The 23,087-nt window shown below is 41.6% G+C and overlaps 2 protein-coding genes across 3 annotated transcripts in view; one reads left to right on the forward strand and one right to left on the reverse strand.

The window, feature by feature from the left end:
* IFT140 (intraflagellar transport 140) overlaps positions 1–23,087 on the reverse strand; it is a 105,312-nt gene that overhangs the window by 24,346 nt on the left and 57,879 nt on the right. The window lies entirely within an intron of this gene.
* TMEM204 (transmembrane protein 204) overlaps positions 2,435–23,087 on the forward strand; it is a 42,633-nt gene continuing 21,980 nt past the window's right edge. Inside the window, exons 1-2 of the mRNA XM_020813140.3 lie at positions 2,435–3,434; positions 20,459–20,614. Of these exons, the coding sequence (XP_020668799.1) occupies positions 3,155–3,434; positions 20,459–20,614 (436 nt within the window). The 5' untranslated portion in view covers positions 2,435–3,154. The remainder of the gene's footprint in view (positions 3,435–20,458; positions 20,615–23,087) is intronic.

A 23,087-nucleotide genomic window follows, 5' to 3' on the forward strand; every position in this document is an offset into this window, starting at 1 on the left:
CACCAGATATGCCATATACAGTAGAATCCAGAAAGACTTGGTGACTCACTTGTTTGATATTCACAATTTTAAAGGAAAAACTAAATACAAAGAATGCTACAGTAAAACAGTACAAGTAACATAATCTCCAACCGACCCCAACGCCTCTTGTTTTCCTACAGAAGAAGACAGGAACTAGAGAAGAAAAAATCCCTTCCTGCCAGGTTCCCAAGAGGATGGGAGCCATACTGAAGAAAGGTACAACAGAAATGGACTTCACGGTTTCCTGAGTTGTGAAAAAAAATATGACAAATGCTGTGAGTAGCAAAGAATGGAAAACACTGTTCTCAACTGCTTTTAGCCTGTTCCTTCCTCCAGTCATAGAAACAGGAGCAGGATAAGGTCAGTAGGCATCATCCCCACCAGGAACTGGCTCTGTTTGCTCTGCTTGGAAGTCACAAAAAAAAAAATCTGGAAATTGAACATGGGAGGCACACTGGAGCTACTTCTAGAGATCTGGCATGTGCAACCTTTGTGTGTGTCAGGGGCACGTCTTGTGGTGATGGTGACATCTCCAATGCGGTGCCATTACAGTGGGATAATCCTCTTCAAGTGAGTGTCTGCTATCTCTCCCCCCAAATGGTTTGTTTGTTTGTTTTACTGTTTTTAAAATATGTTTGTCATCGTTAGTGCTGTGGCAGATTAGTGCTGATTTGCCGTGATGGAAAAGTCTTGTTGGACTGATGGTCAAAATTTCATTTAACAACTTCTTGTGGGTTTGTCTCCCCCGCTCCCCTGCCTTCTCCTGTGATAATAAAAAAAAAGCCTTGCTGGACATTGACCAAGCTAATCAATGTTTCTTGCCACTTTTAAGGACTTCTTGTTTCTCTCCCTATTCCACCCCCACCCCTTCTTGCCTGACTTTCAGTGCTGGGATGGGAACCAGATGATATTGACAAAGATGATAAACTGTTAAATCAACACAGTACTATGCCACTTTGGGGGTGGGGGGGAAGAATGTCCCAGTACCACACTGCAAGGATATGAATGTTACACCTCTCTACTATGTGAAGAAGACAGAAGTCACCATTGTCATATGATAAATAGGGACTGATTCTTCCCAACATACGTATTTTAATCCCTGATGGCTGCCATCTGCAGCTGCTGACCAGACAGGAGAGACAAAGGAGGAGAGGAGAGGGAAGGAGAAGAAAGCAGTATGAGTCAGGTGGCTCTGTGATTCCATGGGAAACAGAGCTGGTGGGGAAGTGGAGTGGGGTCATTTATCTTATTGTTGTCTATGGTTATAGCAGTTTCAGCAGCAAACGCTAGCAGGCACTCAGTTTAAAAAACTGTGAAGCAAACCAATTTAATCTAGTTTTCCTCCCAGTCCAGTCACAAACTGACATGGCTTCTGTGCCTGGAAAGAGTAGCTTGCTAATGGTGCCGAGAAATCTCTCCTAGGATCTTGTAGTTAGGATAATCAGTTAAACCGATCAGTTCTTTGTGCCATTTACTGCGTTTTGGAGTTGTTTTGTTTGAAAGAAAAAGAGTGAGAATAAGCAAGTTGTGTCCTAAAGAAAACTATGAACAGCTACAGCTCAGTCAGCTATGAACATTTCTGGTTTGAGGGCCACTGTTTTGTTTTCCAGATCTGAAATATATTTGAAAAGTGGGATGTCACTAATAAATAAAATAAAAATATGTGTATGTGCAATATTAACATAATGAACAGGATGGCTGAACAAGGCGTCTTGGCTGGACTTAAGGCTCATCATCATGACTGAGTTTTCCCCACAAGCAGAATTAATGTTCCTTGGAGTGAATCCCAGAGTATGATGTGATACTAACCATCTTTGGAAGTACAACTCCCACAGACAAATCTTGCACGCATACTTCTGATTATTTTCGTCACCGAGACACAATAATCAAAACACATTTTGAACACTTTGTGTTTCACTTTGTGTTTTTATTGAACTAGACTCAAAGCGCTTTTGTTTTAGCCAATTTTGGTTTTCCAATTTGGCGCATATATTCTCCTAAAAACGACTGCTTTTGTCACTTAGATTTGACAACTGGGTCAAGCCCAAACTGTTGAACCTGAAACTTATGGGATGCGAAGGGGTTCAGTCCTCCACCAAGCTACCCAAGAGGCCATTTCATGTAATATCTGTATAATCCAGTATCACTGATTTCCTTATTTTGGGGGCCGGGGGGGTCTGGGAACCAGAGGAGTGAGTGAGAAAAAGATACTGGAAGGGGGGAGGGATTGAGGAATGGAGAGAGAGAGAGAGAGAGAGAGACTAACTGGGACTTTGGAACTCTCTTCCAATCTTTTTCTTTCAGGAAACACATCCTGTTCACATTTCACTGCTGTGGCAGTGGCTCCGTTTGTTGCACTCGGCTACGCCCTGAGACTCACCAAAAACAGCCGTTTCCTCTCTCCATTGAGAGATAGGAGGGAAAAACTTCCTCGCAGCAGAGGTTCTGCTTTCCTGCTTGTGTTGCTCCCAGCTCCGACATGCAACATTCATAGAAGAACAGAAGCAGCAGAACAGATTTCTTTGGAAAACGCCGGGGGCTCCTAGGGAATAACTATGTACTTTTCTTGGTTCAGAATTTGCTTAGGCGCTGAGAATACAATCCTGCTGTGCTTGTAGGATGTTCTGAATTGGACGGCGGCAAATAAAAATTTCAGAGCTCTTGCCAACGAACTCTTACATGTGGGTCTCGGTCTTCTCTCACAGCTGTGCTCCAGAAGGTTAAGGCACCTGGCAACATTTGTGGGCATTTTCTTCTCTTGCCCAAGAACAAACGTTCCCTATATCGAGCTTTTACAAATTGGGTTCCCGAGAAAAGAATGCATCTCCTTGTATTTCAACTTATCACCAGCTTTGCTCTGCTCAAAGTGCAGGAAGGAGGATAAAGCACTGATTGGGGAGACAGCGATCTGGAAGTCTTATTTCTACACTTTTTATATGGATTTCTCCTCTCTGTCTAGCAGTCCTTTGTGTGACCAGAAACACCCTACACGTTGTCTTCTGAGAATGAATGGTGATGTTCTCTAGCCACTTGTAACGTCATCTGTACCCATCTTAATTCAATGCGCTACAGCTAAGTGGAACACTTGGATCTTCTACAAAGAGTGGGTGCCAGCAGTGTATGACAGTCAGATATGACTGTCCAGAAACTGGTAGCTACAGCCGTGTTAGTAGCTCTGGTTTCACTTATTCTCAACAATGCTGCTGCCTTCACCCCCAACTGGGTGTACCAGACCTTGGAGGACGGGCGCAAGCGCAGCGTGGGGCTGTGGAAGATGTGCTGGCTGGCAGAAAAGGGAAGAGGAGGTGCGGGCACGGGTGCCAGGCATGGCCAAGGGGCAGACCGCGAATGTGAATCCTTGGGCTGGGGTTCAGAGCCCGCCGGGTTCCAGGAATCTCGTAGCACGGTCAAACGTAAGTCTTGCCTCTCAAAGTCACTGTCTCTTGCATTATACAGAGAAAGCCACTAAGCTGGTGGCCCCTGAGACATAATGAAGTTGAACTCGGCCACACCACAAGCCTGCCTAAATAAAGCTGAACCCCAGGATTCCTGTTGAACAGGAGAACTCAGCTGGGGATTCTTGTTATTCAGTAATGATGATGATGATGATGATGATGATGATGATGATGATGATGATGATGCTATCAAGGCAATTCTGATTTACGGTCGGTGACTCTTTTGTGGGGATTTCAGATAGAGAGTACTCAGAAGTGATTTACCATTCCCTTTTCTGGGACTGTGCAGCTTGCCCAAGACCAAACAGGCTGGCTCTTCTGAGATACACAGGAGGGAATTGAACTCCTAACCTCTGGCTCTGCAGCCAGATAACTAGGACGTTGAACTATCCAGCCAGCAAGGCTGGATTGAGGTTAGGCACCAGTTAAACAAGAAAAAAGATTGGAGTGGGGGGACAAAAAGCAGATTTGGGCTGCAGAAATCATACATATATTTCCATTCTAACAGTAAAAAAAAACTGACAGAATGGAAAAGGTTGAGAAGCTACTTCCCAAATACTCATCTGCAAACCTTCTTGGCAGAGTGAAGTCTCCTTGGTTGCACCTCTTTTTTTAAGGAAAATGAGTTTGGTGAAAAATTACACACAGTTCAACACTGTGCGTAGCTTAACCCTTTATCTTGCAGTTTCCAGTTCACTAGGTGGCAATATTTTTACAAGATGGGCAAAAGGATAGATAAGTATATATGGAGGAAGAGACAAGATGAAGGCTAACTCAAATAGGAACACAGGAAAGTACTTTACAATTTCATCTACCTGTTGTTTACTTTGGCTGGGAGCAGCTCTACAATGTCTCAGGAAGAGGGATTTCCCCATAATGTGCTCCTTGAGGAACTCTTAACCAGCAAAGCTGGGGACTGACCCTGTGTGCAAAGCAGGTTCTCAGCTATAAGCCATGGTCTATCTCCAGAAATGCAGTCTACTAAACTATCTAATATAGTTTTCTCAACTTGATGCAATCTGACCAATTTTCCCAGATTTATTCTGGTTAACTGATCTCTTATCTTGGTTCAAATATTCAAAATTATTTCCAGAATGCAAAACAGATATAAAATTGAGAGGGGGGAAACCATTTCTGTACTATTGTTCATACTACCATCAAAATACTTATATAACTGTATCATGTTGTTAAGGAAGTGACCATATTGAATAGTGTATCTGTAATGACTAGATGCTACTTTTAGCTGTTGTTTAGTCTTTTAGTCATGTCTGACTCTGTGACCCCATGGACCAGAGCACACCAGGCCCTCCTGTCTTCCATTGCCACCCGGAGTTGGGCCAAATTCATGTTGGTCACTTCGATGACCCTGTCCAACCATCTCGTCCTCTGTCATCCCCTTCTCCTCTTGCCTTCACACTTTCCCAACATCAGGGTCTTTTCCAGGGAGTCTTCTCTTCTCATGAGATGGCCAAAGTATTGGAGCCTCAGCTTCAGGATCTGTCCTTCCAGTGAGCACTCAGGGTTGATTTCCTTTAGAATGGATAGGTTTGTTCTCCTTGCAGTCCAGGGGACTCTCAAGAGTCTCCTCCAGCACCACAATTCAAAAGCATCAATTCTTCGGCGGTCAGCTTTCTTTATGGTCCAGCTCTCACTTCCATACATCACTACTGGAAGAACCATAGCTTTGACTATGCGGACCTTCGTCGGCAAGGTGATGTCTCTGCTTTTTAAGATGCTGTCAAGGTTTATCATCGCTTTCCTCCCAAGAAGCAGGTGTCTTTTAATTTTGTGGCTGCTGTCACCGTCTGCAGTGATCATAGAGCCCAAGAAAGTAAAATCTGTCACTGCCTCCGTATCTTTCCCTTCTACTGTATTTGCCAGGAGGTGATGGGACCAGTAGCCATGAACTTAGGTTTTTTTTTATGTTGAGCTTCAGACCGTTTTTTGCAGTCTCCTCTTTCACCCTCATTAAGAGGTTCTTTAATTCTGAACTGTGCCTTGTGGCACAGTGGTTAAACTGCTGTACTGCAGCCAAAACTGTGCTCACGACTTGGGGTTCAATCCCAGGTAGCCGGCTCAAGGTTGACTCAGCCTTCTATCCTTCTGAGGTCGTTAAAATGATTACCCAGCTCGCTGGGGGGGGGGGCAATGTGTAGCCTGCAGAATTAACCACCCAGAGAGTGCTTGAAGCACTATGGGGTGGTATATAAGCAGCACGCTTTGCTTTGCTTTTTTGCTTTTTAATTCCTCCTCACTTTCTTCCATCAGAGTGGTATCATCTGCATATCGGAGGTTGTTGATATTTCTTCCGGAAATCTTAATTCTGGCTTGGGATTCCTCCAGTCCAGCCTTTTGCATGATACATATAAGTTAAATAATCCGGGGGACAATACACAGCCTTGTCGTACTCCTTTCCCAATTTTGAACCAATCAGTTGTTCCATATCCAGTTCTAACTGTTGCTTCCTGTCCCACATATAGATTTCTCAGGAGATAGATAAGGTGGTGAGGCACTCCCATTTCTTTAATGACTTGCCATAGTTTGCTGTCGTCCACACAGTCAAAGGCTTTTGCTTAGTTAATGAAGCAGAAGTAGATGTTTTTCTGGAACTCTCTGGCTTTCTCCATAATCCAGCGCATGTTACCAATTTGGTCTCTAGTTCCTCTGCCCCTTTGAAATTCAGCTTGTACTTCTGGGAGTTCTTATGCTACTTATGGAAGTATATCCTTAACCTGAGCCTATTCCTCGTGCATGCATGTGCAAAGGATCATGCAAAGTATGCACATTCCAAACCTATGTGCACACATGTGTGTGCCTCTTCCTGTCTCTTTGTCCCTAGCAATTGCATGAAAAGAGTCAAATTCTCCCAGGGAAACCTAAAGGCTGTATCAGATTAAGTTGTACAAATCTGCATACATTTGCTTCTTGTGTACAATGTTTCTGCTACTTACAAAAAAAAAAGGCAATGAGTTATCTAGGGCAGTGGTTCCCAACCTTGGGTGCCCAGATGTTTAAATTCTGGCCAGCACAGCTAGCGGTGAAGACTTCTGAGAGTTTTAGTCCAAGAACATCTGGGGACCCAAGTTTGGGAATAACTGATCTAGAGCAACAAAATCCAACCCTGCAGATGTATTTGATTATTGTTACATATGCAGTTGTTATAAATAACATTTTACATGCCATTTCTTAAAGTAATTAGAACAGGAACATTTAAAAATAGGAAAACTACATCTGAATGCAGCAGGGTGAGACAGCACTTGAGCAATGCAATAGTCTTTCTTTTCCTTTGTGTCACCTCTTCATACAGTAACTTCAAAATAAGCACACTGGAAAAGGAGTGATGTTATCCTGCTGACAGCTTTCTTTCTTTCTTTCTTTCTTTCTTTCTTTCTTTCTTTCTTTAGCAAAAAGCTATTTTTAGCAAAATGCTCTGGGTTTCAATGTTGCCATTTAGTGTTCGGCTATGAAGACTACGTTGGCAATTGAGGATCAAATTAGCAATTGGCAGATTAATTAGTCTTTTGGGTTAGCTGACGGGATCAAGGAAAATCAGTTAATTGCAAGTAGTTGGCTATTTGTAACTCATTCTGTCCAGTCTCTGTGTGAGATATGCTTACGGAACCACTGACACAATATAGAATTGTGTTCTAAATCGTGATCTATTTTTGTTTTTTGTGTGCGTTGATTTCATTGAACATTTAGGAAGAAATGGTCTTGGAATGTGGAAAGAGAAGGGAAATTTATGTTTTCTGTATCTTTGCTGAAGCAGCTTAGGAAGTGGGGGCGGGGAGATGGCAGAGAGGAAATAAAAATAGCATGTGAGCCCACCAGCTGGAAAATATTTGGAGACTTACTTGCTCTACAGACTCATCTCTCTCTCCCTTCTCCTCTGAATACTCAACATCTTAATCCATATGTAACAAAACAAATACTACCCTTGCCTTGTTCTCCTAATTTTGCCTGCTGTTGACTGCTTATTTATTTTTTTTCTGGTCCAGATTACATTTTAGCACACAGTGAAGAGGTTGTAAGAGAGACATACATGGGGTCAGTCATAATGCAAGTCAGTCAATGCCATCAGTATAAGTGGTTCACAATCTATGTTAACAGTAGGCCATGTAGGTCCTAGACTCTCTTGTGCAAGAGGATCATGTTAGTATATTGAAAAATCTGGTCTTTGTTTCTCTCAAAAAGAGGCTCCAACTCTCATCATGGTGGCTGTATATTTAGAGGGTGGAATAGTGGTATTAGTTTGCTACAGCAAAAAAACAAAAAGAAACCAGATGAGTCACCTTAAAGACTAACACATGCCCACAAGAATTTATGTCAAGAGAAGTGTGAGCAAGCATTCATGAGGTTCATTCCCAACCTCAGAAACAAGAATAATGTGATTCAAGAAGATCTGGCATAGATACTATATCCCAACACTTACAGATTTAATACACTGAAAAACACATGCTATATGAGAAATCTCTGTAAGCCAGAAATCTCTAATAAACCTTGGCACAAAGGCAAACTCAACAGATACAACACTGATAAAGTAGCAAACAAGAACAAATGTGCCATTTTACAGATGCTTTGTAGAAATGGGACAACTGATTTATAGATCGTTGTCGGTTTTGTTGATGGGGAAAAGAAGGAACCGGCCAGCAGGAAAATTAGGTGAATTCTAGAAACCCAAATAAAAGTCAATTCCCATTTATATACGTAATCACAGAGTCAGTCCATGATGAATGAGAACTGCAGCAGAGCAAAGAGATTTCTAATGTAACAGAACTACATCAGGCAACCACATGGACAGGACTACTTATAAAACGTAGAATATCTGTGTTGTTGCTGTTGTTATTCTACAAATCAAAACACATACATATTTTAAAGGCAGAGTCAAGAATTAAAATTCCTGACTGATTTGCAAACTTTCAAGTGTATCACTTGAATGAAACTTGCAGGTGTAGTTGTCATATTACCTTTTTAGATGGGTTTCCCCTGGATTTTAGACTCCCTGTTTGGACTGAAATCTAGCTCAGATTCCAAGTTGTCTTTTTTTAAAAGTTAAAATATAAAGCAAAACATGTAACCAGTACTTTGTTCTACTGTTTGTGAGAGACAAGCTTTTCCATGTTATTAGGCAACGGGTGAGCCATCCACAGTTTCACACGCTTTCATGAAGACATACATCAAAGAAATGGGTAAACACTGCAATACTGCAAGTATGTCCTTCTGCAAACATATGACATTTCTTTGCAGAAATCCGTTTGTAGAGGTGCCCAGACTGTTTCTATGCAAACAGTGCATGAAAAGCAATGAACTCACAGTGATGAATGCTGACTGCGAGGGTTGTGGGAACTATAATCCAAAAATGAAAATTTCAAAGCTCTGACATGATGCATCTTACTGCATTTCCTGCTTTGGCAGGAAGTTGAACTCAATCCTTCCAATACAACGGCCTTCCAGAAACAGTGGCTGGAATCCTATGGTGCAACTTTATGCCACACAAGAGTGAAATCAGAGGAATTAAAAGTTTCCAGTTTCCCCGTATGTTCAGTGGAAACCCAGGGATCCGTTTTGTTCTGGGGAAGCCCTTGGGGGCCAAGGAATGGGGACAATAACGCCTTAATGCCACCAAATAACTGCCGGAACCATCCCCCATTCTGTGGCTCTCAGGATGAAAAGTCCAGAGGGGGAAGTAAGCTTTTAATTCCCCAGAAAAGGCTGTAGCTGATGACATCATCACAGTTGTGTGATCTGGACAACAGGATTCTAGCTTCTGGGAGCTTAACTGAGAACATAGCTAGGTGCTCTCTTGAGCAAAAGTACAGCTGACAAAACAAAAGTCACATAAATGAAGAGGAGTGGAGCATAAATTATTAGAAGATTCCACTTGTTATACTTGTTTTGCTCAAGATTGTGTTAAATCTTAAAATTCTGAAAAGATGTTCCAGACAACGAGAAGGAACTAATTCTGTATGTATTTACCTTGGCATGTCTCCTCGAACTGCCCACTCAAATACATATCCGAGTAATTAAATGAGTCTGACAGCTCACTAAACAAGCATAGGAAATTGATCAGCCTGTGCTCCTTGTGAAGCAAAGATTGGCAGAGTTACTTTCTTGGACTACAGAATCTCTCAGCCAAGACAGTCAGTGATAGTTCTGGCTGATGAATTCCGGATGGATCAGTCTGTTTATTGAAAATTTATCCAAGCTCTGCTGTGAGTCTCATTCCCCACACTGCACAGTAGTGAAATGAAACCAGACCTCGTTGGGGCAGGAGTTTAGGAAACATGTTGGATTACTACTTCTATATATGCACATGTGTGTGAGTACGCGCAAAAAGTGAAATATTGCAAAGGAAATTAAGCTGGGATATTTTCTAGTTAGAACAGAATATTCAACCCGAAGGAAATGACCATTCCCCACCAGCACCCCCTGTATTTACTATAGGTAAGGTTCCCCTTGATAAATATCCTGTCGTGCCTGACTGTAGGGGGAGGTGCTCATCCCCGTTTCCAAGCCGTAGAGCCAGCGTTTGTCCGTAGACAGTTTCCGTTCTCATGTGGCCAGCGTGACTAGACATGGAACGCTGTTACCTTCCCCCCATGGTAGTACCTATTTATCTACTCACATTTTTTACATGCTTTCAAACTGCTAGGTTGGCAGGAGCTTGGACAAGCGACGGGGGCTCCCTCCCTCGCCTGGATTTGAACTGCTGATCTTTCGACCTTGCAGCCTAGAGGCTTTGCGGTTTAACCTGCAGCACCACCACATCCCTAATTACTATACCTTGCTGTAATTCCCCCCCTTCATTCATTCATTCATTCATTCATTCATTCATTCATTCATTCATTCAGTCAGTCATTCATTCATTCATTCAGTCATTCATTCATTCATAAATAATTGAAAATCATGTGGTGGAACTGGAATATAGCAACATGAGAAGGAAAACTGAACACAACCAAATTTGCAGAGGAGTCACTCTGGTGATAGGATTTATATGACGTTTTATGCTACTGCCATTTCTTTTATAGCAACTAAGTTTAAGGTTTAGGTGCTTAGTTAACAATTGAATTGAAGGTCCAAATTGTCATTCATTGAATGGGCTGACAAATGAAATAAAAAAGCCAAAGTAAGCCCCGATTTTTTAATAGCATTGATTACTTCCCTTAATTTATTCTGCTTTTGCTTGCCATGGAGAAACAAAAATCTTATCTTTCCGTTCAGTGGAAGAAACCACTGCAACCACTACCTGTAATTATTAGGTGGACTACTCAGCCTTTTTCTTGGCTGATGAGATTTCATTGGGACTCCATGCTTTTCAACTCAAGAATATTGGACCGATTCATCAGATGAAGTCAGTTGATATAAAATGTATTGCCAATGCCCCAAATTTATGCACTCATATGAGTATGACCATAAGTGTATGGAATATCTACTGACTTGCATATGATCTACTTAGAGCGACAGAAAAAAATAGAGCATGCAGTGGGAGAATGCTGAGGTGGCCTAAAGCCATTAAAAATTACTCTGCTTTATTTAAGTCATGCAGTGCTTAGTGTTCTACTGCCACATTTTGCTTGATGGGTAGATACTAAGCCATTTAGATGAACCCTGACATTAACAACAAAAAGCAAAACAAAAAATCCACAGTCTTAATCCAGAAAAGTAACGGGTAGAGAGGTTCTAGCCTAGCTCTCAGCCTGATATAGTATTTTCTGATAGAAGGAGGATTTTAATGGAGAATGTGTGAGTGTTTTGCTAAAGAAACATGTGGAGTCTTCAGTTCTCTGAGATGGTTTGCCTCATCATTCTACAACCTCATTCTGCTCCCTAAATTCCACTGGGGGGGGACCACTTTGGTTCAAAGCAAAAAAATTCAGCGGAAGCTCTCCTCGTCCAAAGCAAATAAATTTATCCACTCGACTGCTGTCGTTGTTATGTGCTGTCAAGTCACCTCCAGCTCATGGCAACCCTATGAGTGAGTGCTCTCCAAAATATCCTGTCCTCAGCTGCTCTACTTAAATCTTACAAACTCAAGCCTGTGACTTACTTTAGGGAGTTAATCTACCTCATATTTGAACTTCCTCTTTTCTTGCTGTCTTCCGCTTTTCCCAGCATTAGTGTCTTTTCCAAAGAATCCTGACTTCTTATGATGTGCACAAAGTAGGACAGCCTCAGCTTCAAAATTTTTGCCTCAAGAGAATGTTCAGGTTCGATTTTATCTAGGACCCTCTTGTGTTTGTCTCTACGGGAGTCCAGGGTAACCACAAAGGTCTTCTCTAGCACCACATTTCAAATGAATTATTTTTTTCCCTGTTAGCTTTTTCACCTATACATGCTGATAGGAAATACAAGAGTGTGGATGAACTTGGTCTCAGGGTCCAGTGACACATCCTTACACTTTACAGTCTTTTCTAGTTCCTTCATTACTGCTCTTCCAAGTCTCCGTCTTCTTCTAATTTCTTAACTCCATTTGGATTGAACCTGAGTTAGTGCTAAGATAGTATACAAAATCTCTAACAATTTTGATTTTTTCCTTATCAATGGCAAAGTTGTATAGTTCTTCTGTAGTCAAGATTTTCGTTTTCTTAACGTTCAGCTGCAGTCCTGCTTTGGCACTTTCTTCTTTCACTTTCCCTAACAATCATTTCAAGTCATTGCTACTTTCTGCTAGTAAAGTGATATTGTCCACAAATTTTAAATTACTGATGTTTCTTCCACCAATATTCACTCCTCCTTCCTCTGAATCTACTCCGGCTTTCTGTATATGTTCTGCATACAGATTTAACAGATATGGGTATAAAATGCACCCTTGTCCGACAATTTTGCTCATAGGAAACCATTTTGTCTCTCCATATTCTGTCCTAATGACAGCTTTTTGTCCATAGTACAAATTACATACCAGGACAATCAAATGCTGAGGCACACCCATTTCTTTCTGAACAACCCAGCATCCTACAGAGGTAAATTTATGAGTTACACTTTGTAATACGCAGAATAGTAGTAGAAAATTGCAGTGTAAGTGCCACTATGCAGCTACTGCTTTCATGTATGCGATGAAGTTGAGCTTCAGCTCATGAAAGCATATGCCAAGTAAAACTGGTTAGCTTTTACAGTGCTACAAGTCTTTTTTCCTTTGTTACAACAGACGAACATGTTCTCCCCAACATTCCTTCATCTTAGCACCCAATCTATGGTTTAAAAATCTATTACTCCATGTTCCTTTGCTTTAACCATTCCCACAACCTACATTCTTATTCATATATTATAAACTGTGTAAAACTCTCAAAACTGGACTCTTAGGTTGTGATTATAGATGGGAACAAACCATTGACGGTGTTTGTGTCAATTCATCCTTCAGAAGGTCTCCCTAAATCTCATTAGACTTTCCCCCTTTTAAAAATAAAACACTTAGTGCTGATGATACTGAATGGGATGGGGTCTCCCTGTCCAGTGCTAAATGGCACTTAAAATGGCTATTAATAGTGGTGGTCCATAGATGGGTTGCTGAGGCATATGATGATGAGTGCTGTTCAAGCAGACAGATGTCTCTGGCTATACCTATCTTCTTCAAGCATTGTACTGTGTCATCTCAGGCCTTAGAATGCTTGTGATCGTTTCGAGGACAGAAAGGAAATTCAAGGAGGGGTTCAGGAGCAGGGGACTTGGCAGATTCTCAGGGATCGTGAAGGCACAGGAAAGAGACAAATGATGGGAAAGTTACTGCCCAAAGATAGGCACCGAGAGACAACAGAGCGCTCTTATCATTACAGCTCCCCTCACGCATCCCTTGAGGTGGGAAGTTACCCAGTACTGTGAGTGACTACGTGACTTCCATGAGTGCTAAATATAAACACCTGTCTGTCATACTGACCGATTTACATAAATACGTATTTTACTGTGATATATCGTGGGTGAGGCCGGAGGCACAATTCTGTGTGGGAATAAGAAACTGGAAAATGTTTACAGTGGCAGCAAACCAGACAATGCCAGGACTCCTTAGCTGTGTCTTTGACATTTCTCCATGGGAGAACGCCATGGTTACCAGAAAATGCCCAAAATAGAATTTAGCTAAATCCTTGAGGTCGATACCTTCCTGGAACCCCAACCAAGAAGGGTAAGACAAGTTGCCAAAAATTACAGATCATATCCCCGAAGGGTCCTCATTTCCCACAAACCAAGTGTGGCACTCTCAACTGCATTTCTCTGTTGTTTGCAGTTGGTTTATATTTTTTTAATCAATCATTTGGCTTGGCAATTATAGCGACAACCTGTTGTTTTGAAAGAATGTCCTCTAATTTCCCCTTTGATTTGTGTATACAGTAGGACCATGGGGGATCCGTTTCAAGCCACCCCCACCCCCTGTGGATACCAAAACACGTGAAATTATCAAACGCTATACAGTACATTGCATGGTCTCTGACCAGTTCTGGTAAATACACCCTAAAATACTTACAGTCAAGTAAATAAAAAGTAAAGGTAAAGGTTCCCCTTGACAATTTTTGTCCAGTCGTGTTCGACTCTAGGGGGCGGTGCTCATCCCTGTTTCCAAGCCGTATAGCCAGCATTTGTCCAAAGACAGTTTCCGTGGTCACGTGGCCAGCGTGACTAGACAGGGAATGCCGTTACCTTCCCACCAAGGTGGTACCTATTTATCTACTCACATTTTTACATGCTTTCGAATAACTAGGTTGGCAGGAGCTGGGACAAGCGATGGGAGTTCACTCCGTCGCGTGGATTTGATCTTATGACCACTGGTCTTCTGACCTTGCAGCACAGAGGCTTCTGCAGTTTAACCTGCAGCACCACCATGTCCCTTGATGCAAAACACCTTACCAATTATTGCTTCAGTCACACATTTCAAGACAGTTAAAATCTTTATTATTCTCTCAATCCCAAAGTCAATAATTGTGTTCATTTTCCTTTCATAGCCATTACTATGTGGCTGATGGTCAGCAGCAGCTTCTCACTGGTGAAATTAAAACAAACAAACAAACAAAAACAAGGTAGGGCTGTATTTTTGCCCCTATTCTATTTATCTATATTTGAAGACGGACATGCTCCAAAATGAGAGGTTAGAAATACCTCTGCTGCCTTAGGTTGATAGTATGTTTTTCATATGGCAATCCAGACTATGCTTTAAATTATTATTAAACACGTTTTCCATCTACTGCAGAAATAATGACCTAAAGATTAACTGTAAAAAACTTAAGACTGTAGTATCTGAGGGGGAAAAATTAAACAAAGTAACTGATCCTTAGAGATGACCACTGGATGACACATGTCCAGTGCTTCCAATATTTTGGGGTAATATTCCGTCACTCCATTCATGATCCACTCAGACCTCCAGAGCAATTGAAAAAACTTTGAGGTACCGGTCTGCCCTAACATGTTTTCTTCTATAGAAAGGAAAGAAACAGCACCTAATGACATTTTTTTCTGCAAAGATTTTCCCTTAGCTCATTTGTGGAGCTGCAGTTTTGACCAAAGACTTTCAGTATCAAATTCAATTTCCAGATGCTCTCTTGTTCTTCCCAAGATCTGCTTTGGATCAAACACATTTTGTCCTACTACAAACTAGACAACATCCTTTAATAGTAAGGATTTATCTAGCAACCATTAAAAACTGGCTAAGGATTTTACACCTTTAGGGTGGCTACTGGTTTGCTATTATATCTCCCAGTCCACAGCTACAAAAACTCTTGGGCAAAATATGTATCTCAACAGCTTCTTCTATCAGATGGTCTCCCACTAATTTATGTTCACTAGGATTTGCTACGAAAAAAGCAGAGATTTTGGAAAGTCTCATGTCAAGAACCCTTTGCTGGCACTGGATCTTTTGACCTGTAAGAATGCCTGCTTGTTTGCTTTTGTCTACGCCCTATTTGTATATTCATAGCTGAAATGCACACAACAAATGTAATTTTTCAATGCTCTGTTTTCAAAAGAAAATCAATGTTTGACCACTGCTCCTTGCAGAATTTCTTACCGTTCATAGAAATGGGAGCATGCAGGTATGCTGAGATAGCGCTATGTATTACATGAAAAGCCATGATCTAGGCGAGAGGAAGCACCTTTTGCTCATGCCTCTGTTACCTTAGCTCCAGCAAAGGAAGAAGGTGGCTCTCACATAGACTCCTCCAACAAAGCCTGGGTCTTCTTCATTGGTTCATGAAGGATCCGTACTGCAGGTTCTATTATTATGTCCAGCATAACATAAGGGGTCTAAACATAAGAGAGCATCTGTGGCACAAAGGCAAGCAGTAGGTTCATTAGATTATTAGCTTTTTCCCTACACTGATATTTTATCAGGGAGAAAAATAATTAATTCCCAACCCAATTTCCTATAGTGTTGGAGGCCAGTTTAGCCTTTTACCCTTTGCCAATCACCAGTTAGGTAGTACCTTCAAGTAAAGACCCTATTGAGATAACACAACAATCTGTGGAGCAAAGCTGAGACAGGAAGGGAGTAAAAAAATTGAAGGAGGACTTCAGAAAGGACAGTTCATGTTCTGTGGTAGTATGTGTTCATCTGGCCCACTGCTCTTCAGACCAATTCTGATCTGGTTTTCTTAGACTAATTTGAGAAGGCCATAAAGGAGGCCTCGAGAAATGTCAAGACAAAAAATGATAGAAGAGAAACAGACATGGATTTCAGAGAGGAGCTGTCCAAATTCTGGAACAATGGCTGGAAGCTTGCCTTAAAAGTGTCTCCTTTTCAAAATAAACACACGCATTATCCTTCTGACACTGTATCCCCACGCTTCTTAAAAGAATTGAGTAACTTCTCAAGCCATTGCTACATTTTCTAAAAGTAGTGTCTCTGATCTGTCTTGGCTTCCGAATTGGACTGGAGTTACTGAAAATGAGCTACTCATTAGGAGCTGCAAATTAGCCAGCAAAAATGATTTATTAAAATATTTTTAGGAGAGGGCAAGAATCCACACTACACATATGGATACGGGAACATATTCTTCCTTTCACACACATCAATAACATACTTTAAAAACCTTTCAACTAAACTCTAAAACTTCTCCAAGCACTGCATCTATGCCTTATTTTATGATATGTATTCAGTAGTACAGATATATTTTGCTTAACTGCTAGTCACACTGTTTTGGAGTTATATTCTCCTTTTGCCTGAAGTACCACAAAAATAGTGCCAATCACACTTTTAAAAAAGGTTTCTCCCACTTCAAAGGCCCTCAAAAGTAAGTCATGATACAAACATAATGTAACACATATTAAACACCAAATAATACAAATAACAGTATATAAATAGAAACAGAATTTCTCAGAGTAAAGCAGAAATATAAAATAACAGTGAGAACTTACAATTCCATTATGGAGCTAAAGCAGCGATGGCGAACCTATGGCACGCGTGCCAGAGGTGGCATGCAGAGCCCTTTCTGCGGACACATGAGCCATAAGTTGCCGGATCGATCCTTCCTCCCCCCCTGCAGCCAAACCTGAGGTGGCGGCTGCAGCCGTGGTGCTGGCGCTTCAACAGAGTGGCAGGCCAGGATCCGGAGCAGCTGGCGCTGGCAGTAGATCCAGAGTGCGGTCTCGAGGCACTTCCATGCCTGGGATCCCCCCTTCTGCTGCCATTTCCAGTTCTGCCTGCTTCCCGCTGTCCCCCCCCCCCAAAAAATTTGGGCACTCGGGCCCAAAAAGGTTCACCATCACTGAGCTAAAGGGTTGCAACTGACCGTATAAATATGAACAACAGGCCTAATCACACCTCTCAGGAGACAGATGTTCACAGCTGGATCCCACTACTGAGAAGATCCTAATTTTGTACCCTAGCCAATTAAATCTCCAAAAGCAAATGGGTGGAAAGAGATGTCTCCTGTAGAGATCGGTATGAACTGCCAAACTGGTGGTTCGTCCTGATTCATTTACTGCCGCAACAGGTATTTGGTGATTCGGTGCCCTGCCTGCTCAGAGGCAGTGTCCTGGCTTCCTTGCCCCACCTTTTCTGGGGGTGCCTCTGAGCAGGCCCCTGTGGGCAGGGGCAGGGAGCCAAACCACTGAAGACCTCTTGAGGCAGGAAACAAATCGTGCTCATCTCTAGTCTCCAACGATTAATGCAATGTGTGGTCTGTTCATATAAAAGGAATATCCAACAAAATGACATAAAACTCACACATTAGGCTCCCCACAATGCAGATTTGTGCCATTAAAGGTTAGGGATTCACACACACACACACACACAATCACAGTATCTTTTAGTGGAAATATGCAACACATTAGGCATGAAAATTAGGCTCTAACAAATGACACGCTAGCAGGGACTGATCGGTATTGCCACTTGGCAATCTCTAGGGGTCACACAATCAGCACTGCTGCACCTAACACAAGCCCTAAAGCTCTATGAAAAATATGGGCAGCAGAGGAACCAACTTGCACACTCACAGACCAAGAATACGGTGCACACTGGAGAAACCTCATGGCCTAGTGGTTAAAATGCAGTACTGCAGCCAAAACTCTGTTCACGACATGGATTCAATCCTACGTAGCTGGCTTGAGGTTCACTCAGCCTTCCATCCTTCTGAGGTTAGTACATGAAGTACCCAGCTTGTTGGGGGAGCAATCTGTAGCCTGAATAATTAAATTGTAAACCAACCAGAGAGGGCTTTAAGCGCTATGGAGTGGTATATAGGCAGCACACTTTGCTTTGTGTTTACCATTGCTAACATGCAGTTATCGGACAACTTAGAAAGGAGTTGCTTGCCCTACAGCTCAAGTTACCCATGCACCTCTCAAAAGATCTCTTTTTTTAAAAAAAAACTGTTTTCTTTTTTTCATCTTTGAATGCTCCACTGTTGCTCTTGCAGGAAATTCCTTTCTATTTTGTACAGACTATCCCTAATCCTGCACAATAATCCTGTTGAGGAATTGCTTGACTCTGCACTACATTTTTTGCTTCCTTTGAGGGGAAAATGCAGAGGGGGGGGGGGGAGAGAAAGAGAAACGAGATATCTCACTCTCATGGTAGTGCCAAGAAACCTCTCGGGAATGGGCAGGGTTCCAGTATGGAGTCTTGGAGTAACAAGTCAGAGAAACTCATCAAAACATTTTTTAAAGTATTTGTTACATCCTTAGCCCTAACCATATCTGTTATACAGAAACCTTCTTTGTCAGATACCACATAAAAAGTAAAATGAAACACCCGCAAAGTAAGTTTAATCAGAGACCACTGCAGGAGCAGAAAAACTGACCTGCATGTTAAAAGATATAACACTGAAAACAGACTTCTAAAAAGCTATTACGTCCCTGAGCATCAAAACTTGTACAATAATGTTAAAAGATCTGCTGTGGTTCTTAAATTCTACAAAGGGGTGGGAGATGACTTGGGTCCCCTTTCCCTCCTCTTCCTATGCCCGAGTGGAGATAGGAAGACGAGCAAAGGCTGACAGAAGCAGTCCCCCACCCCCTTGTTCAGCCCTTGAAAATGTGTTAAATATATGATGTGGTCCTCACAATGAAAAGTTTGGAGACCCCTGTTACTTCTCACTTAAGGTGGCCCTAAAATATTGACTTCTGAAAGGTCTTTTCATCAACAGCCCCACTCAGATCTTTCAACCTCAAGGCTGTGGCTTCCTTTACATGAGCCACTCCATCTGACAATCAGTTTTAATAATAATACACTTAGAACAGCAGAACTCAAAGAGAGCCTATAGATCATCGAGTCCAGCCCGTCAAGGAAGCACAGTGAGGAACTGAACTCTCAAGTTTCTGGCTCTGCAGCCAGATGCCTACACCATTGAGCTACCCAGCTCCTGCAGTCTTCAATTTCTCCCAGCATTATTATCTTGTCTTCTCACGATGTGCCCAAAGTACAATGACCTCAGTTTATTCATTATTTGCTTCAATGGAGAATCCAGGGTTCATTTAATCTAGTACCTATTTATTTGTCTTTCTGGGAGTCCATGTTATTTGTCAAGATCTTCTCCAGCACCATATTTCAAATGAACGTATTTTCTTCTGTCATCTTCCCATTTGCCTATGGGAAACCACTGTATCTACATTCTGTTTCAACGGCAGCTTCGCACCTAGTTCATAGGTCATCAGGACAATCAAATGCTGAGACACATTTCTTTTAAGACAAGTCCACAGCTTTTCGTGATTCACACTGTCAAAGACTGCTTGTAACTCACAGATTGACTTTCTTCTGAAATTCTTTGATATTCGTATTTGCTGAAGTACCCAACTATATTTGCAATAGTTGTAGTTGTAGAAGAGGGAGTCATGTCAGTCCGTGCAAGCACTATGGATAAAAGCAAAATAGAAAGAAGTCGACAAAAAACTTTCCATTATTTATTAAGTTGCCCTTTATATGAGCACCCCAGAAGTCAACGTCTTGCTGACGTTCTCAGACTCCTGTGTGATAGACCCCAATTGGCTCAACTTTGTATGCTGATTGTGGGTGGGGATGTAACCCCTACCTATCAAGTAGCAAAATTTGCTTTGGCAGCAAAGAAATATGTGCCAAGCATCAAAAGTCTTAAGAAAGAAAGGAAACTATGTCATCTTGTATACATGTATAGCTATATTGTGTCAGTGCCACTTTGTGTTGCTGCTCATATTGTGGTGACCTATGGTTTTAAATAATAAAGCTTGTTCTGTTCTATTCTCTTTTTTTCAAAATAAAGATATTCAATATTTATTTATTTAAAATGTTTTTACCTGGCCTTTCTCCACAAAAGGACCCAATACAGAGATTGTGGTTGGTTGGTAAGAAAGTCAGTGGATGTTTAACATTGTGATGACAGCGTCTTTAATATGCATGTCTTTCGTGGGAGTTTGTGCTGTAAAGAATGTGAGGAATTCTGTCATAAAATAACAACAGTAGAGAAATATAAATGTGAATTAGACTGGCTATTACAATTTTTTTTTTCTGTGAGACTGACAATGTTTGCTTCTGAGCCCCCCTCACATTTATGCTCTTGTAATAATGTTGTTTCATCTTTCATTCCTCACAGTGCAGTTTGACATGATGCGAGCCTGTAACATGATTGCCACAGTCGCTTTGACAGCCGGTCAGCTTCTTTTCATGTTGGGATTGGTAGAACTGTCCGTTATTTCTCAGAATACCCAGTGGTGGGAAGAAGCCATCGCTGCTGTGTTCCAGCTTGCCAGTAAGTAAATTCTTTTGCTGGTTGAACAACGCTTCTCTTGGGAAAGGCAGAATACTCACTTACAAAACATTTGAGTGAAATGATTTATTTACACACAATTTATTATAGCTACTGCTTCCCCAGTCCATTTCTTATTGCATTTTTGAAGTATATTCATAAAGAACAGAGTTTAAAGCCAGATGTTCTGATAGGGATAGTAGAATAAATAAGTTAAAAACTTAGCTATTTTGCTACCACCGTCACCCCATGAAATCATTACTGCGTGTATCGCGCAAAACCAAGTTTAAAAAAATAAAATAAAAATATGTATTATCGAAGGCTTTCATGGCCGAGATCTGATGGTTGTTGTGGGTTTTTCAGGCTCTTTGGCCATGTTCTGAAAGTTGTTCTTCCTGATGTTTCGCCAGTCTCTGTGGCCGGCATCTTCAGAGGAACAGGAGTAGGAACAGAAGTGCAGAGCATGGACAGAGTTCCTACTCCAGTCCTCTGAATATGCCAGCCACAGAGACTGGCGAAACGTCAGGAAGAACAACCTTCAGAACATGGCCAAAGAGCCCGAAAAATCCACAACAACCATAAAATAAAAATACTCCAGGATTCTTCCCACAAAGAATAACCCAGTTCCTTTTTAAACCTGGCAACCATTCCAACCCTAAAAATTACCACCTTTTATCACCTGGTTATACAAGTTGTTCACATCAATTATTTCTCAAAATATGTACAGTTTTCCTGAATGTGACTTCTGAATGTGATTCTGTATGTCTGTGGGGAGAATATAATCAGATGGTAACAGACATCTTTCTTAATGTGCAACATTGCAATTAGCTATCAATGGTTAGATCTGCATGTGCAGATTAAGATATGGCAAAATCTAAAAATATGGTGTTTTGTTAGATAAAATTCAGACTACAGAATATTCTCATCAGGCATATTCAACATTTACCATATTTTTCCATGTATAAGACTATACTTTTGTCTAAAATTTTCAGACTAAAAAATGAGGGTCGTCTTATACACGGAAGTAAGCTGAGGAGAGAACAAACACAAGTGGAGGGGAAAGCAGGGATCAAAGCGATCCTGCAGTGCTTTGATCCCTTCCCCCCTACACTTGCTAAGCCCCACTTAGATTTCTTAATTTGGGGTTAGAAAAGTGGTGGGTGTCTTATACATGGGGGTGTCTTATACACGGAAAAATGTGGTAGATATCAGCTAAATATGTTTTTATTCCTCCGTCAGCATGTTATATTAATTTTGTTTCACTGCCTGTTGTTTGCGTATTTCTAGATTTCCTTACATTTATTTTGATTTTTAAAAGTAGTAATGGACTGTTGTGACTTGCCCCACTATGAGCGATCCTGAAGCTCAAAGGGAAAGGTATAAATAGCTCTAAATCAATAAATGAAACAGATATTCTTATATCCGGAGCCCCAGTTGTTCGAGTGACCTCAGTTACTCTCCCTTCCACATATCGCATAGCATTTAGGTTATAGTCACTGCCATCAGAGGTAGATCAAGGGGCCTCACTGGGGCAGCAGGAAGCCTCCAAACAGTCAATAGAATGATCATTACTTTTTTTAAATAGTGTTGTAATCATAAAGCAGAATTTGCTGCTACATGCCAAAAGAGGTTTATGACATGAAACCTTTTAGAGTGATGACATATTTCATCCAGTTTCTTGCTACGTGCCATCTAGTCACTTCCGACTTACAGCGACCCTACGAAGGAGCCACCTCCAAAAGGCTCTGTCCTCAACAGCCTTCCTCAGCTCTTACAAACCCAAGCCTGTGGCTTCCTTTAGAGAGACCATCCATCTCAAATTTGATCTTCCCTTTTCCTGCTGCCTTCCACTTTTCCCAGCCTGGATGCCCAGGGCTTGGTGGTAGTCAGGAGTGCCTTTGCACAATTAAAAACAGTGCAAAGCTATGACCATTTCTTGGAAAGTCTGGTCACAGTAACAAATGCCTTAATTACATCTCAGATAGATTGTTGCAATGCACTCCATCTCCAGAAACTTTAATGGGTCCAAAATGCAACAGCCAGATTGTTATCTAGGGATACTCCCAGTGATCACATAATTCCCGTGTTATAACAACTTCACTGGCTGCCAATCTGTTTCCAGGCAGAATTGAAAGTGTTGGTTCTAACACATAAAGTCCTAAATGGCTTGGGTCCAAGCTGTCTCAAGAACCACGTCACCCTTTATGAACCTGCTCGAGTGTTAAGATCATCAGGGAAGGCCTTTCTCTCAGTCTCGCCACCCTCACAGGTGTGTTTGGTAGGCACACAGGAGAGGGTCTTCTCTGTTGTTGTTACTAGACTTTGGAACTCCCTCCCACTGGGGACCAAACTGGTCCCATCTTTGCTGTCCTTCTGGAAGCAGACAAAGACTTTTCTCTTTAGGCAAGCTTTCCTTGACTAACTGTGTGTGTGTATTTTTTTAAACGGACTTACTGTACCTTACTGCTCTGAATGT

This window comes from Pogona vitticeps, chromosome 13 (genome assembly GCF_051106095.1).
Source record: "Pogona vitticeps strain Pit_001003342236 chromosome 13, PviZW2.1, whole genome shotgun sequence".
Classification (NCBI taxonomy): domain Eukaryota; kingdom Metazoa; phylum Chordata; class Lepidosauria; order Squamata; family Agamidae; genus Pogona; species Pogona vitticeps.